At 51.0% G+C, this 12,783-nt stretch overlaps 1 protein-coding gene across 2 annotated transcripts; it reads left to right on the top strand.

Annotated features, from left to right (window-relative positions):
- Window positions 1–548: 548 nt before the first annotated feature.
- Window positions 549–12,122, top strand: ID1 (inhibitor of DNA binding 1, HLH protein). 2 transcript variants are annotated; one of them, XM_045833044.1, is made up of 3 exons: window positions 549–647; window positions 10,952–11,430; window positions 11,670–12,122. In XM_045833044.1, exons 2-3 carry the CDS (start codon window positions 11,008–11,010, stop codon window positions 11,709–11,711), a joined length of 465 nt encoding a protein of 154 aa, XP_045689000.1. In that variant the 5' UTR covers window positions 549–647; window positions 10,952–11,007; the 3' UTR covers window positions 11,712–12,122. The 2 variants fall into 2 exon arrangements, with proteins under 2 accessions (XP_045689000.1, XP_045688999.1); XM_045833043.1 differs by lacking the exon at window positions 549–647 and having other exon boundaries at window positions 10,915–11,430.
- Window positions 12,123–12,783: the final 661 nt, after the last annotated feature.

The following is a 12,783-nucleotide window of genomic DNA, read 5'->3' as shown; positions in this document are numbered from 1 at the left end:
ATAGGGCTCACCTCTCGGAGAGGTGGCAGAGTCATCCTCGGCATAATAATCGTTAGTGTCTGTTGGATGCTGACTTTGCTGGCTACTATTCTACTCTTCTTATGTGACTTAACTCATTTCATCCTCCTAGAGATGAGGACTCATACCATTCCGCACTCTCACAAATGGGGAAACTGAGACACGAGGAAGTGAAGTGACTTGTGCTCACACAGAGCATGAGCAGTGGACTGACCGGGAACCCAGGGCTCTTTGGCTCTCCGAGAGACCTCGCCCTCCTGTCTTCTAGGAAAGAGGTCTCTTTCTTCATTGAGTGTCTCTGAGTTGTCAACTTCCTTTAACAAGATCAGCTTTACTTTTGCATCAGCAAAAAAAAATAATAAGACTTTTAAAAAGACTTAAGAGATTGTCATGAGTCATAGTATGTGAGAAATACAGCCACACCTGTGACCGGAGGCAAGGGTGCAGCTAGAGGTGCCACCCCTGGTGACAGAGTACTTAAGATTGGGGAAAGCAGAGAGGGTGGGACTGCTCTGGGCTCTGCAAGGTGGGCAGGGAGCTGGCCAGGCCCTGAGAGACACTCCCTCAGCTGGTTCCCTCCCTGTTCCGGGCCCCGGGGGCAGAAGGAGAGCCAGGTGTAAGGGAGGCAGGTGAGTCAAGGAGGGCTGGGCTGGGCACCAGGCAGGAGGCAGGGGAGGGAGGTCTCAGGAACCTCCAGCCTATCCCCTAGTGGGCATAAGGGAAAACTACAAAAGCCCCCCAGGAGGCTTCTTGCCCAGTATCCCCTGTTCCATGTCAGTCAGTGGTCTGGCATAGGCCTTGCATCACGGAGGGTGGTCTCTGTCAGGCCCTGCAGAGAGAGGGCCATGATTTGGGGTACTCCTGGCTCGTGGCATCAGCCTGTGCAGCCGCCAGAATCAGACCAGCTCACACACCTCTGCCCTGGGCAGGGCTCCGGCCTGCATTCTGGACAGGAGTTCCTGGGATCCGGATGGGTGTGGTTGAGCAGTTGTGGGTCCTTGGGGTTTATGCAGGATCCTGAACTGTGTGTGTGTTGTGGGGTGGTTTCTATATTTGAGAGGTGGTAGGAGGCAGTATGGGGTCTCAGAGCTGGTAAAGGCGGTGTCGGTTGGTGCGTGCATTGTGGGGAGGGCTTGCAGAAGGGAAACTGGTTTGTGTTTGCCTGTTTTCTCTAAAGGTGTGGGCGCGTGTGTCCGCATCCTGGGGTGAGCAGCGCTCATGGGGGAGTAGGTGCGTACTACATTTGGTGCATGTGTGGTGCAGTGTACAGTCTGTGTAGTTGTGCGTTGTGTTTGTTGTTGTGCGGCATTGTCTTAGTGTGTTTCTGTTAGGTGAGACGGTCAGGTGTTGGTCTCTGTGTTTTTGTTGGTGCGTTGGTTGTGCAGATCTGGGTTTGTGTTGTGGGCCTTGATGTAAGTGTGTATGTAATGATGTATTGCCGGGCTGTGCGTGTGGACAGGCTGCTCTGCTGCGTGTGTGTGTGTGTGTGTGTGTTGAGGTGTTGCTGTCAGTTGTCTGTTTACATATATGCATTGTGTTTGTGTTGTGTTGGTTGTGTAGATATGTGCATTTGAGTCGTTCTGTGGGTGTGTAAAGTACTTGCGGGTTAAGAAGAAACTTCTCTGGACCCCTAACTTATATATAAATTATTTCTTTTTTAAATATTTACTAGAAAGAGGGGAAGGGAAGGAGAAAGAGGGAGAGAAACATCAATGTGTGGTTGCCTCTCACATGCCCCCTAATGGGGACATGGCCCGCAACCCAGGCATGTGCCCTGACTGGGAATTGAACCAGCTACCCTTTGGTTCACAGGCCCATGCTCAATCCACTGAGCTACACCAGCTAAGGCTTTGGGCCCCTATTCTGCCCTTCCTTTTGGGCCCTGAGACCTAGGGCAGCAGTGGTCCTTCGTCGAGCCACAGGAAGGCCCCACACCCTCTATCTGCAGGGAAACCAGGGAGGGACCCAGACTGGCACGCTCCAGCATCTCTGTCCATTGTTCTGGGGCTTCTCTGGAAAACAGGATGGGAGGCAAAAGATAGATCCAGGCCTGGACTCCCTAAAGTCCCTAAAATGACCTTGGAGCCAGAAAACCCTTAAGATGGAAGGCCGGTAACCATCCCCACTTTGCAGATGGGGAAGCTGAGTTCCAGAATGAGTGAGGGACCTGGCAAAGGTTTCACAGCCATTAAGGACAGAGAGCTTGAAGCGCCCCCTCATGTGCCCATATATAGCCTCCTCCTTCGGGGTAGGAGGGATGGAAAATGAGACCCCTTGGAAGCACACAAAACTGTTTTGTTCCCATTTCTGAGTGCTTACCACGTGCTAAGTGCTGAAATGTCACAACTCTGTGTGTTAAGGTAAAATTTTGTCCCCATTTTGCACACGAGGAAACTGAGGACCAAAAGGTAACAATTCATTAATTCAACAGATATTACTCTACATATCACTCCATTCTAAGTACTGCACCCTGTGACCTTGAACAAGTCCTTTACTGTCTCTGCACCGGGCCCTGTGCTCAGCTCTAGGGAGACAGCAGTGATGGAAGGAGCCACAGTCCCTGCCCTCCTAGAGCGCACAGCCTGGGGAGGGCATTGGGGTAGAGGAAGATGGACAATCCCCAAGAAAACAAATATCATTTCAGATGCTAACAAATCCTATAAATAATTAAGACCAGGGGGATGTGAAAGAAAGTGAATAGCCCAGGGAGGTTCTAAGAAGGCCTCTGAGGAGGTGGCATTTGACCTGAGACTTGAAGAGCGAGAAGCCTTGGGAAGATCTGGACGAGTGTTCTGGGCAGAGGGAACAGCAAAGTCCAAGCCCCTGAGGTAGGACCCGGCTAGCTTAGGAGAGGAGACCCCAGGGCCGGTGAGAGAAAGGCAGGGGCAGGAGGTGGGGCTGGTGGTGGTGGACAGAACTGCAGGCTGGGGAGGGTTTTGGATTTTATTCTCGGTGTGATGGGCAGAGAGCAGTGTTGGCTGAGTGCAGAGTTCTGGGGTAGAGTGTGGAGGGGGGCGCTTGTGGTCTCCTGTTACAAGGGGCTGCGGGGGGTGGGCGGGGGGGGCGGGGGGGGCGGGCGGGTGAGCGGGAACAGCCAGAGCCAAAGGTCTCTCCCCCGCAGCTCCGGCAGTCCCAGCCCAGAGGCGCCGGCCTGGCGGCTGGAAGACCACGCTGTGGGCACATCTGGGGAGCAGCTGCAGGGCCAGGGCCAGAGCGGGTCACGTGGCACAGGGCAGGCCCGCCCTGCAGCCTGCAAGGCCAAGAGTCTGGGAGGGGCAGTGGGGAACGTGCTGGACACCAGCACGCTGCAACAAAGATGCACTTCGCCGCTAGACGCATGCGCACAAGCCCTCCAGCCCCACATAGTCACTGCCTCAGGATCCAGGCCACCTAGGTTCAATGCCACGTCCCGGCTTTGTGATCTGAAAGCAAGTCACTCAACTTCTCTGGGCCTCAGTGGCCTCAACTGTAAAGGGAACGTAAATTTTACGACCTGTCTTAGGTTAATACTTGAACCTACGCCTCCTGCAGTGAGTACTTAGAAAATGGGAGCCTTGGCCTTGAGCCCTGGAGGCCAGAGGCGGGGCCTCACCGGCACAAAGGGTAATGTGGTGACAGAGAAATAATGAAAAGATATTTCCATTGGTCTCCAGGGGCTGCAGTTACCTCTTGGCTAGCCTGTGTACTTTCACAACCCCGCGACAAAAAGCAATAAGCATGAACTCCAGTTTTCAGATGAGGAAACTGAGGCACAGCGTGTCTATGGTAGGGCCAGGATTTGGGGGTGTGAAGAGCTGCTCCCTTTTTCTCTCTGGGCCCCAATATTCCCATCTGTGAAATGGTGCGTTATAATAATGCAGCTGTTCTCAGTGCCGGGGCGCAGCTGTGAAAATCAGATGGTGCCAGGTGTGTGGAAAGGGCCTCTTGAGAGACTCCTAGCATGAGCCCTGGTTTGGGACCATGCAGGTTCATTTAATGAGTCTTCCAAACTTCCTGGCCACCAAAAGAGGGGTCTGCTCCCTGAGCTCACCTGGTGGGTGGGACTGAGAGGCAAGTGCTCACTCAGTTCCCATTACTAAGGAGAGGGCCAGGAAAATGCCCAGTTGGCAACAAGAGACAGAGGCAGTCTTTATTCAAAGTCCTCGTCAGGCCTTAAAAATGTAAGAGATAAAAACCACGACTGGGAGGACCGAACACTTTCTGGAATGAAATGAAGCCCATTCTTCCCCACAGTCCTCGGAGGGGTGTGTGTGCAGGGGGTGCCATCGTCTCGCTGCGAAGTCTGAGGGGAGCACAGGGAAGGAAACACTTCACAGGGCCTGAAAGCTGGTCTCTCGTGGCTCCCTAAACCCCCCAAAAGTAAAACTGCAGTCAAATGGGTGCTGGGGGCTGGCCTGAAATTGAACAGACTCTTCCTGTCTACTGTTTATTGAGCACCTACTATGTGTCAGGACAATAACAGGTGCTTTGGGGCCCTAATCTCACTGACTCCTCCCAGTAATCTAAGGAGGTAGGAGCTTCTGTCATTTTTTCAATGAGGAAGAGGAGGCTGAGAGAGGGGAAGGGTCCTGCTCCAGGTCACACAGTATAAGAAAGACAAGTCTGAGCTGTTGGACCCCAGCCCACAGCCAACTGCTTCTCCTCCAAGTGTCGAAGCTTCATGTTTGTTCAGATATATGCCACCCCCCCTCCACCCCCGCCCCCACCACCACATCTTCATTCAGGCTGTTTCCCCTGTGCCCTTCCCATATAGAATGCCCAGGGGAGAAGTTGCCTCTTCTAGGAAGCCTGCCTGATTTCTTCCAAGGAAGAACTCATCTTTCCCTTGTGTTGCTAAGGCACCGAGCAGGAAATCCTCATAATACAGTCTTGATGTAGCTGGCACAGGACCTGGCAGGAGGTGGATGCACGTGAATATTCATTGGAGGGGTCCTAATTGTCCCTTGACTTTCTCTCCTATTGGTCTGCAAAGTGTCTTTGACATTCCACCTCATCCCAACCAGCAGTCAGGCCAGAGGGAGGAATGCTAAACCTCTGGAGTTGGCTTTTAAAAAATTATTTTATTTTATTTTAGAGAGAGGAAAAGGGAGGGAGGAAGAGAGGGAGAGAAACATCAGTGTAAGAGAGAAACATCGGCTGGTTGCCTTCTGCAAGTGCCCCGACTGGGAACGGACAGAACTCACAACCCAGGCATGTGCCCTGACCAGGAATTGAACTGGTGACCTTTTGGTTTGGGGACAATGCCCAACCAACACGACCATGACGGCCAGGGCAGGAGGTGAATTTTATTACACAGAGTAGTGCACAAACACACTTCTGTTTGAAAACGTATTCACTAAATACCTGTGTCTAGTGGATGAGAGACCCAAAACTATAGGGATTCTGGAAAATATAGGAGAAAATCTTTGTGATCTTGAATTAGACCCAGATTTTTCACAAATGACAAGTAAAGCATGATTTATGACCAGAAAAGCATAATTCGTAAAATTAAAAACTGATAAATTAGATTTCATCAAAATTTAAAGTGTCTGCTCTTTGAAAGACGCCAGTAAAAAAGATGAAAAGATGTGCCCTGGCTGGTGTGGCTCAGCAGGTTGGGCGCCAGCCTACGAACTGAAGGGTCGCTGGTTTGGTGCCCAGTCAGAGCACATGCCAGGGTCACCAGCTGGGTCAGAATCTCTCACACATTGATGTTTCTCTCCCTCTCTTTCTCCCTCCCTTCCCCTCTCTCTAAAGGTAAATAAATAAAAATAAAAGAGGATGAAAAGATGAGACCCCTGAAAAAATATTTGTAATTATATATTTGATATAGGATTTGTATTCAAAATCTATAAAGTATTCTCAAAGGTCAATGATAAGAAAGTAAACAACCTCCCTGACCAGTGTGGCTCAGTTGGTTGGATGTCGTCCTGCAAACCAAAAGTTCACCTGTTCAATTCCCAGTCAGGGCACATACCTAGGTTGAGGATTCGGTCCCCATTCAGGGCACATATGGGAGGCAACTGGTCATTTCTCTCTCACATGGATGTTTCTCTCCCTCTCTTTCTCCCTCTTCTTCCCTTCCTCTCTCTCTTAAGGAAGGAAGGAAGGAAGGAAGGAAGGAAGGAAGGAAAGTAAGTTAGTTTGACCAACAAAAATAAAAAAAATAAAGAACAGAAAACAACCAAATCAAAGGGCAGCATGAGGGATCCTGGGGCTGGAGCTGTTCTGTGTCTTCACCATGGCAGCACTCACAGGAACCTGTATGTGATAAAACTGCACAGAACTAAATACACACACATGGACGCCCGCCAATCTGGTGAAATCTGAACTTCATGTGAGATCTTGTAATATCATACTTTAGTTATGCAAGATGCTACCATTAAGGAAACTGGGTGAAGGATATAAGGGGTTTCTCTCTATTATTTCTTACAACTGCATGTGAATCTACAATTATCTAAAATTAATTTTTTAATGAGCAAAAGACATGAAGGACATTTTACCAGAGGAGATATGTGGATGGCATATAAGTACATAAAAAGATGCTCAGCTTTTTAGTCCTCCAGAAAATACAAGTGAAAACCACAGTGGGATACCACACACATCTGTTAAAATGATGGGAAAAGACTGACTGCACCAGCTGTTAGAGAGGACACGGAGGACCCGGACTCTCCGTGCTGCTTACAGGAATGTGAAAAGGTACAGCACTTGGGAAAAGAGTCGAGCAATTTCTTATAAAGTTAAATAAATGCCTATTATGTGACCCAATCATTTCACTAATAAGTTTTAACTAAGAGAAATGAAAGCAAAGATTCATATAAACACTTGCATAGAAGGGTTCAAAGCAGCTTTATTTGTACTCACCAAAAACTATAAACAACCCAGACGTCTATCAAAGCAAATGGATAAACACACTGTGGTATATCCATTCATGCCTAATGAGCAATGAAAAGGAATGAACATGAATGAATCTCAAAATAATGATGCTGATAAATGGTAGGTACAAAATAGACAGGAGGAGATTAAGAATAGTATGGGAAATGGAGAAGCCAAAGAACTTATTTGTACAGCCCATGGACATGAACTAAGGTGGGGGAATGCTGGTGGGAGGGGGGGTGCAGGGCAGAGGGGAATAAAGAGGAGAAAAAAACGGGACGACTCTAATAGCATAATCAATAAAATACATTAAAAATAATTATGCTGGGTTAAAGAAACTAGGCTGGCCCTGGTCAGGTGTGGCTTAGTTGGTTGAGTGTTATCTGGCAAAGCGGAAGGTCTCCAGTTCAATTCCTGGTCAGAGCACATGCCTGGGTTGCGGGCCGGTTCCCAACTGGGGCAAATGAGAGAGGCCAATGTGTGTCTCCTACAACAACGTTTCTCTCCTTCTCTTTTTCCCTCCCTTCTCCTCTCTCTAAAAATAAGTAAATAAAATCTTTTTTTTAAAGAAAAGGAAGCTATGGTGAAATAGCTACAATAAAGAGTATGTACTGTATATACATTATATATGTATGTACTGTGTACTGTATATATATACATATACATATATATACACTATACTTTATATAAAATGCTAGCACATGCAAACCATATAAAAAACAGATGACTGGTTCTCTGGGCAGTGGGTAGAAGAGCAGGGAGGAATTATGAAGGACAGAAGAAAAACTTCTAGGGGTCATGAAGTATATGTTAATTTTCTTGGTCATGGTAATGATTCCAGGGTTCATATATGTTGAAACTTATGACGTTGTACATTTTAAATATATGTAGTTTGTGAATGTCAGTTATATTTCAGTAACACTAAGGGAAAAAAAATCAGCCCTGGCTGGTGTGGCTCAGTGGATTGAGTGCTGGCCTGTGAACAAAAGGGTTGCCGGTTCGATTCCCAATCAGGGCACATGCCTGGATTGCAGGCCAGGTCCTCAGTAGGGGGCACACCAGAGGCAACCACACACTGATGTTTCTCTCCCTCTCTTCCTCCCTCCCTTCCCCTTCTCTCTAAAAATAAATAAGTAAAATCTTTTTAAAAAACACACAAAAATCAAATACCTATGGGACGATAGTAGTGAAATTCTAATTTCATACAGTTTTCCTTCCCCTCTCACTCCTCTTCACAGTGGTAACATTAGTAATTTGATGTCTATTCTTTTTTCTTCTAATATTTTTTATTGAGGTGCAATTTAAACACAGTGAAGTGCACAAAAGTGTATATTCAGTGTGTTTTGACAAATTCACACACTTTGTAATCCACACCTCACCATGATATGGAACATTCCCATCACTCCAGAAAGTTCCCTCACACCCCTTCCCTGGCAACTTGCACCCTCTCCTCCCAGAGGCAACCGGCATTCTGATTTCTGTCATTGTACAGTAGCCATGCCTGTTCTGGAACTTCATCTGCCAGAACTCACACAGCACTGTGTTTGAAACTTTCCACAGTGTAATTTCCTCTCCTGTTTGAAATTCGTTTCCAGATACACGTATCTGGGTGCAGTATACAAGGGGTCCTATCTTAACCCCCAGTCTAACTCGGGCTTTCTCCACCAGCAGTGGGATCTAGATATCTCTCAGAGCCATACTTCCCCTGCTGCAGCGCCAGCCCCAGCACTGATGTTCCATTCCTCTTTTAACGCCACTGTTGATGGATATTTAGGTTATTTCAACTTCCCCTCTTGTAAACAGCTCCCAGCGAACATCCCTGGGAAGACATCCTTGTGCCCATGTGTGCAGGTGTCTCTGGAATGGATTCCAGCAAGAATTGCTCGGTCAGTTAATAAACACTCAGCAGTGAATTAATATCCTAATTTCCTCTGCTTGGTCACTGTCCTTCCAATTCTTTAGCAACCCTTCTGCACAGCAAAATGTTCTTTCCGATCATTGGAGGATTGCTGAGCAAGCCCAGGGAGTTTGGAGAGCTTGCAGGGGTGTTGTACGGGGAGGGGGAGTCCAGCTAATTAATTGATGTCCCTCTCCTTTGAAGCTGGTCTCACAGATTAGTGTCCCTGGTTTCCTCACGTGAAGGCAGAGGGATGGTTTACTGACCCTTTCTCCAAACTTCTGTAGAAAAAAGAAACTTGCTGATACCCAGTGAATTAATTGCTGGTGGAGCGGGGTGGGGGTGGGGGTACCTAATATCCTCTGTCCTGTGTGAGCACAGAAGTTTAGCCTGCTAAGGCTGTGTGTGGCCTTGGGTAGCTATTCCAAGCCTCGGGCTCCCAGCTCTGGTCCATCTAGGGCTCTGGAGGCACACTGCCCGCCCTGGCAGGAAGGGACTGCATTGCGGTGAAGTGCCCTCGTTGTTAGTAATGCAGCCATCACAACAGCTGTGGTTCCTGGGAGGCTTTTGGAGCCTCAGTTTCCTCCTTTGTATAAAGAAACCGAACAGCCCCTCTCTGTAGAGTTGTGGCAGGAACTACAGAAGACGATAAAGGCGAACTCTTTCCCAGTGCCCGCCTGGCACGAAGTAAGAAGGCAGTAGATCATCACCTGGATGGTTATTATCGAAATACCAGGCAGGTATTAGGGCTCAGAGAGCCGGAGACTCTACTAAATTCACCCAGCAGCAGAACTCGGGCCCCTTTCCCTAGGCTATAAGAAGAGCTGGAGATGGGGAGGCGATGGTGAAGAAATTTCCTAAGCGGCCCAAGCTGTGGACCTGGTGGGGACAGTCCAGGTGTGGGGCGGGGTGGTAAGGTGACCTTTGCCCGGAGACCCGTGCCGGTAAGGAGCACATTCCCAGGCCTCCTGCCGGAGGTCCGCAGGTGACTGGCGGGCTGAGGGAAGCGCTCAGAGCCCGGTTTGTCGTCTCCATGGCGACCGCCCGCGCGGCGCCAGCCTGACAGCCCGTCCCGGTTTTATGAATGGGTGACGTCACGGGCCTGGCGTCTAACGGTCTGAGCCTCTTGTTCAGACGCTGACACAGACCAGCCCGGGAAGCTGTGCGGGGGGAGAGGGGGGCCTCGAGCTCCACAGCTGCCGCGCCGTGGGAGACCCTGATCCGAGATCTTTGGGGGGAAAATAGCCAAAAAAGGGAGAAATATTTAAAAATCACTAGTTGATGCAGATTTAGGGAATTTGCAGGGGGCTGCAAATTCAGGGTGGAATTAGGAGATGCAGCCCCAGTCTGGGAACCGTCAGTCTGGTTCAGGTCCCAGAGGCTCAGCCCCCAGTCCTAAAGGAAGACTCCCAAACTAGTTCCTCCTGTCCTAGGGACCTGGGTCAGTCCCCCTGGTCCCAGGAACATTAACTAACAACGTTCTCTGGGAACTGGGGGAGATTAGCCCCAGTGCAGATGTTAAAGAGGTGCCCGCTTTAAAGTTCGGCCCACATATTCGCGAGATCAGGGTCCCAGAGGTCATCTTCCAATAGGACCCAAAGCCCAGCAGGCTCTGGGCGGCCCAGAGCCAGCTGCTTCTTCATCCGGGCCTCAGTTTCTCTCATCTGTAAAATGGGGCTGGAGAGGTGAGAAAATGAACCCGGGAAGACAGGTCGTTGTTGTTGTTGTTGTTGTTGTTATATCATTATCTAGAGAGAGAGAGAAAAGGGGAGAGAGACCTCAACTTCTTGTTCCATTTATTCATGCATTCATTGGCTCAGGCGTATGGGGATGACGCTCTAACCAACTGAGCTACCTGGCCAGGGCCGGGAAAGCTGATTCTTGAAACTTTTTCGTTAACGGCAATATCGATTTTGCCTCCAAGGGAGCCCTGGTCTCCACTAACCAACTTGCCCCGAACCCTCTCCCTGTGTTCTGGAGACGCTGGGTCCCCTTTCCACGCCCTCGGGGCTGTGCTTGTAGAGCAGGAGGCGGGGCCCAGAGGCTCTGGAGGCCACGCCCCCAGACCTTCCATTGGCTGCTTTTGAACGTCTGAATCCGCCCCTCGGGGAGGGGACGGGGCGTCTTTATAATAATCTGGCTGTGGGGTTCGGATCGTGCATTCTACAACCGTCTTTTTAGCGCTTCGGCCTCCTTCTGCCCGCCTGGCTCCTCTCTCTTACCCCGACGCCAGAATCATGAAGGTCGCCAGTGGCAACGCCGCGGCCGCCGCCGGCCCCAGCTGCCCGCTGAAGGGCGGCAAGGCTGCGGGCGGCGCCGGCGAGGTGGTGCGCTGCCTGTCGGAGCAGAGCGTGGCCATCTCGCGCTGCGCCGGCGGCCCCGGGGCGCGCCTGCCCGCCCTGCTGGACGAGCAGCAGGTCAACGTGCTGCTCTACGACATGAACGGCTGCTACTCGCGCCTCAAGGAGCTGGTGCCCACTCTGCCCCAAAACCGCAAAGTGAGCAGGGTGGAGATCCTCCAGCACGTCATCGACTACATCTGGGACCTGGAGTTAGAGCTGAACTCGGAATCCCAAGTCGGGACCCCCGGGGGCCGGGGGCTCCCCGCCCGCGCTCCGCTCAGCACCCTCAACGGCGAGATCAGCGCCCTGGCGGCCGAGGTGAGGGCCGAGTGGGAGCACGGACCGTTTTCCTTCCATAGATGGGGAAACTGAGGCTCGGAGAGGGAGGGGGACTCGGCCCTACCCCTTCCCCGTCCTTGCGGGTCCCTGGCCATGTGGGGGTCCCCAAGGACATCGGAAGGAGCGCTCCTCATCCTCCTGTCTCCCGGGGAAGGGGCGGCTTGCAGCCTCGTCCTCTCCGACCCGCCCGTCTCACCTCTTCTCTCTCCGTTTCGCAGGCGGCGTGTGTTCCAACGGACGATCGCATCTTGTGTCGCTGAAGCGTCGTCCTCCGGGACCGGCAGACCCCAGCGCTCCAGGGGCCGAGAGGAATAGGTGCTCCCAGGTCCACCGAAGCGCCTCGCCGCGGCTGGGGAGGAACGACATTGAGATCAGCGGCTCTGGGGCTCATGCTGGATCCAGCCCAGGGCTGGGGGACTGACAGGGCAGGCCGACCTTCCTCCACACCTATCGGCCACCAGAGACTTCGGGGAGTCCCCCCCCTCCCGTGTGTTTCTATTTTTTGAAAAGCAGACATTTTGAAAAATGGTCACGTTTGGTGCTTCTCAGATTTCTGAGGAAATTAATTGCTTTGTATTGTATATTACAATGATCACCGACTGAGAATATTGTTTTACAATAGTTCTGTGGGGTTTTTTTCTGTTGTTATTAAACAAAAACTTTAGATGGTAGTAAAGTTGCAGTGTTCTTGGGTGGAGGGGAGGGAGCTGGCTTGGGGGGGTGACCCCTGACCCTTTTCACAGCTGGCGCTGGGGGGCGTGGGGGACTGAAAGGCCACATCTGGGCTGTCACTTTTACGGACCTGAACTGAGTGTTTCCGGTGTCTTTAAAGTATTCTTTCCCCCATCCCTGGCCATTTTCCTGTTCCCGAGTGTCATAAAGTTGAATCCTCTAGGGTTTCTAAGAAGTGGTCACTGAGCCATCTGGGTCACCTGGGGAGGTTGTTTAAATGCAGATCAACCTGCCAAGGCTTCTCTGGGTTGAAGAGTGTTCAATGAGCCATTTAAGTTGGAGAAACAGGTCACTGGACCGCCTGCATCTTTGCCCGAAATGGGGGAAGTGAGATCCAAAGGAAAGAGACTTACCCAGAGCCTCAGTTTCTTAAGGCAGGACTTCCATTGCCCCATTCCCCAGTAGGAGATGCCTCCCCCAATGGGCTGCCTAGGCCTGGGTCCCAGCAGGCTGCCCTGGGGCTCCAGGCTTGTCCAAGTGGGTGAGCAAGTTGGCACAGCCAGCCGGGGCACAGCTGCATGGCCACCTGCTCTGGGTCTGGAGTCAGCCCCCTCACCCTGGCCTGGCTTTGCCAGCAGCTCACAGAAACCTCTCTCCCCC

This window comes from Phyllostomus hastatus, unplaced genomic scaffold (genome assembly GCF_019186645.2).
Source record: "Phyllostomus hastatus isolate PE091 unplaced genomic scaffold, TTU_PhHast_1.1 phas_contig_17, whole genome shotgun sequence".
Lineage (NCBI taxonomy): Eukaryota > Metazoa > Chordata > Mammalia > Chiroptera > Phyllostomidae > Phyllostomus > Phyllostomus hastatus.
This window is presented reverse-complemented; position numbering and strand designations above follow the sequence as displayed.

Excerpts from the sequence above, each read along its gene's own strand:
- ID1 (XM_045833044.1), top strand. The coding sequence starts at position 11,008 with ATGAAGGTCGCCAGTGGCAACGCCGCGGCCGCCGCCGGCCCCAGCTGC. Across the intron at positions 11,431-11,669 it reads TCAGCGCCCTGGCGGCCGAG|GCGGCGTGTGTTCCAACGGA; the intron begins GTGAGGGCCGAG and ends TCCGTTTCGCAG.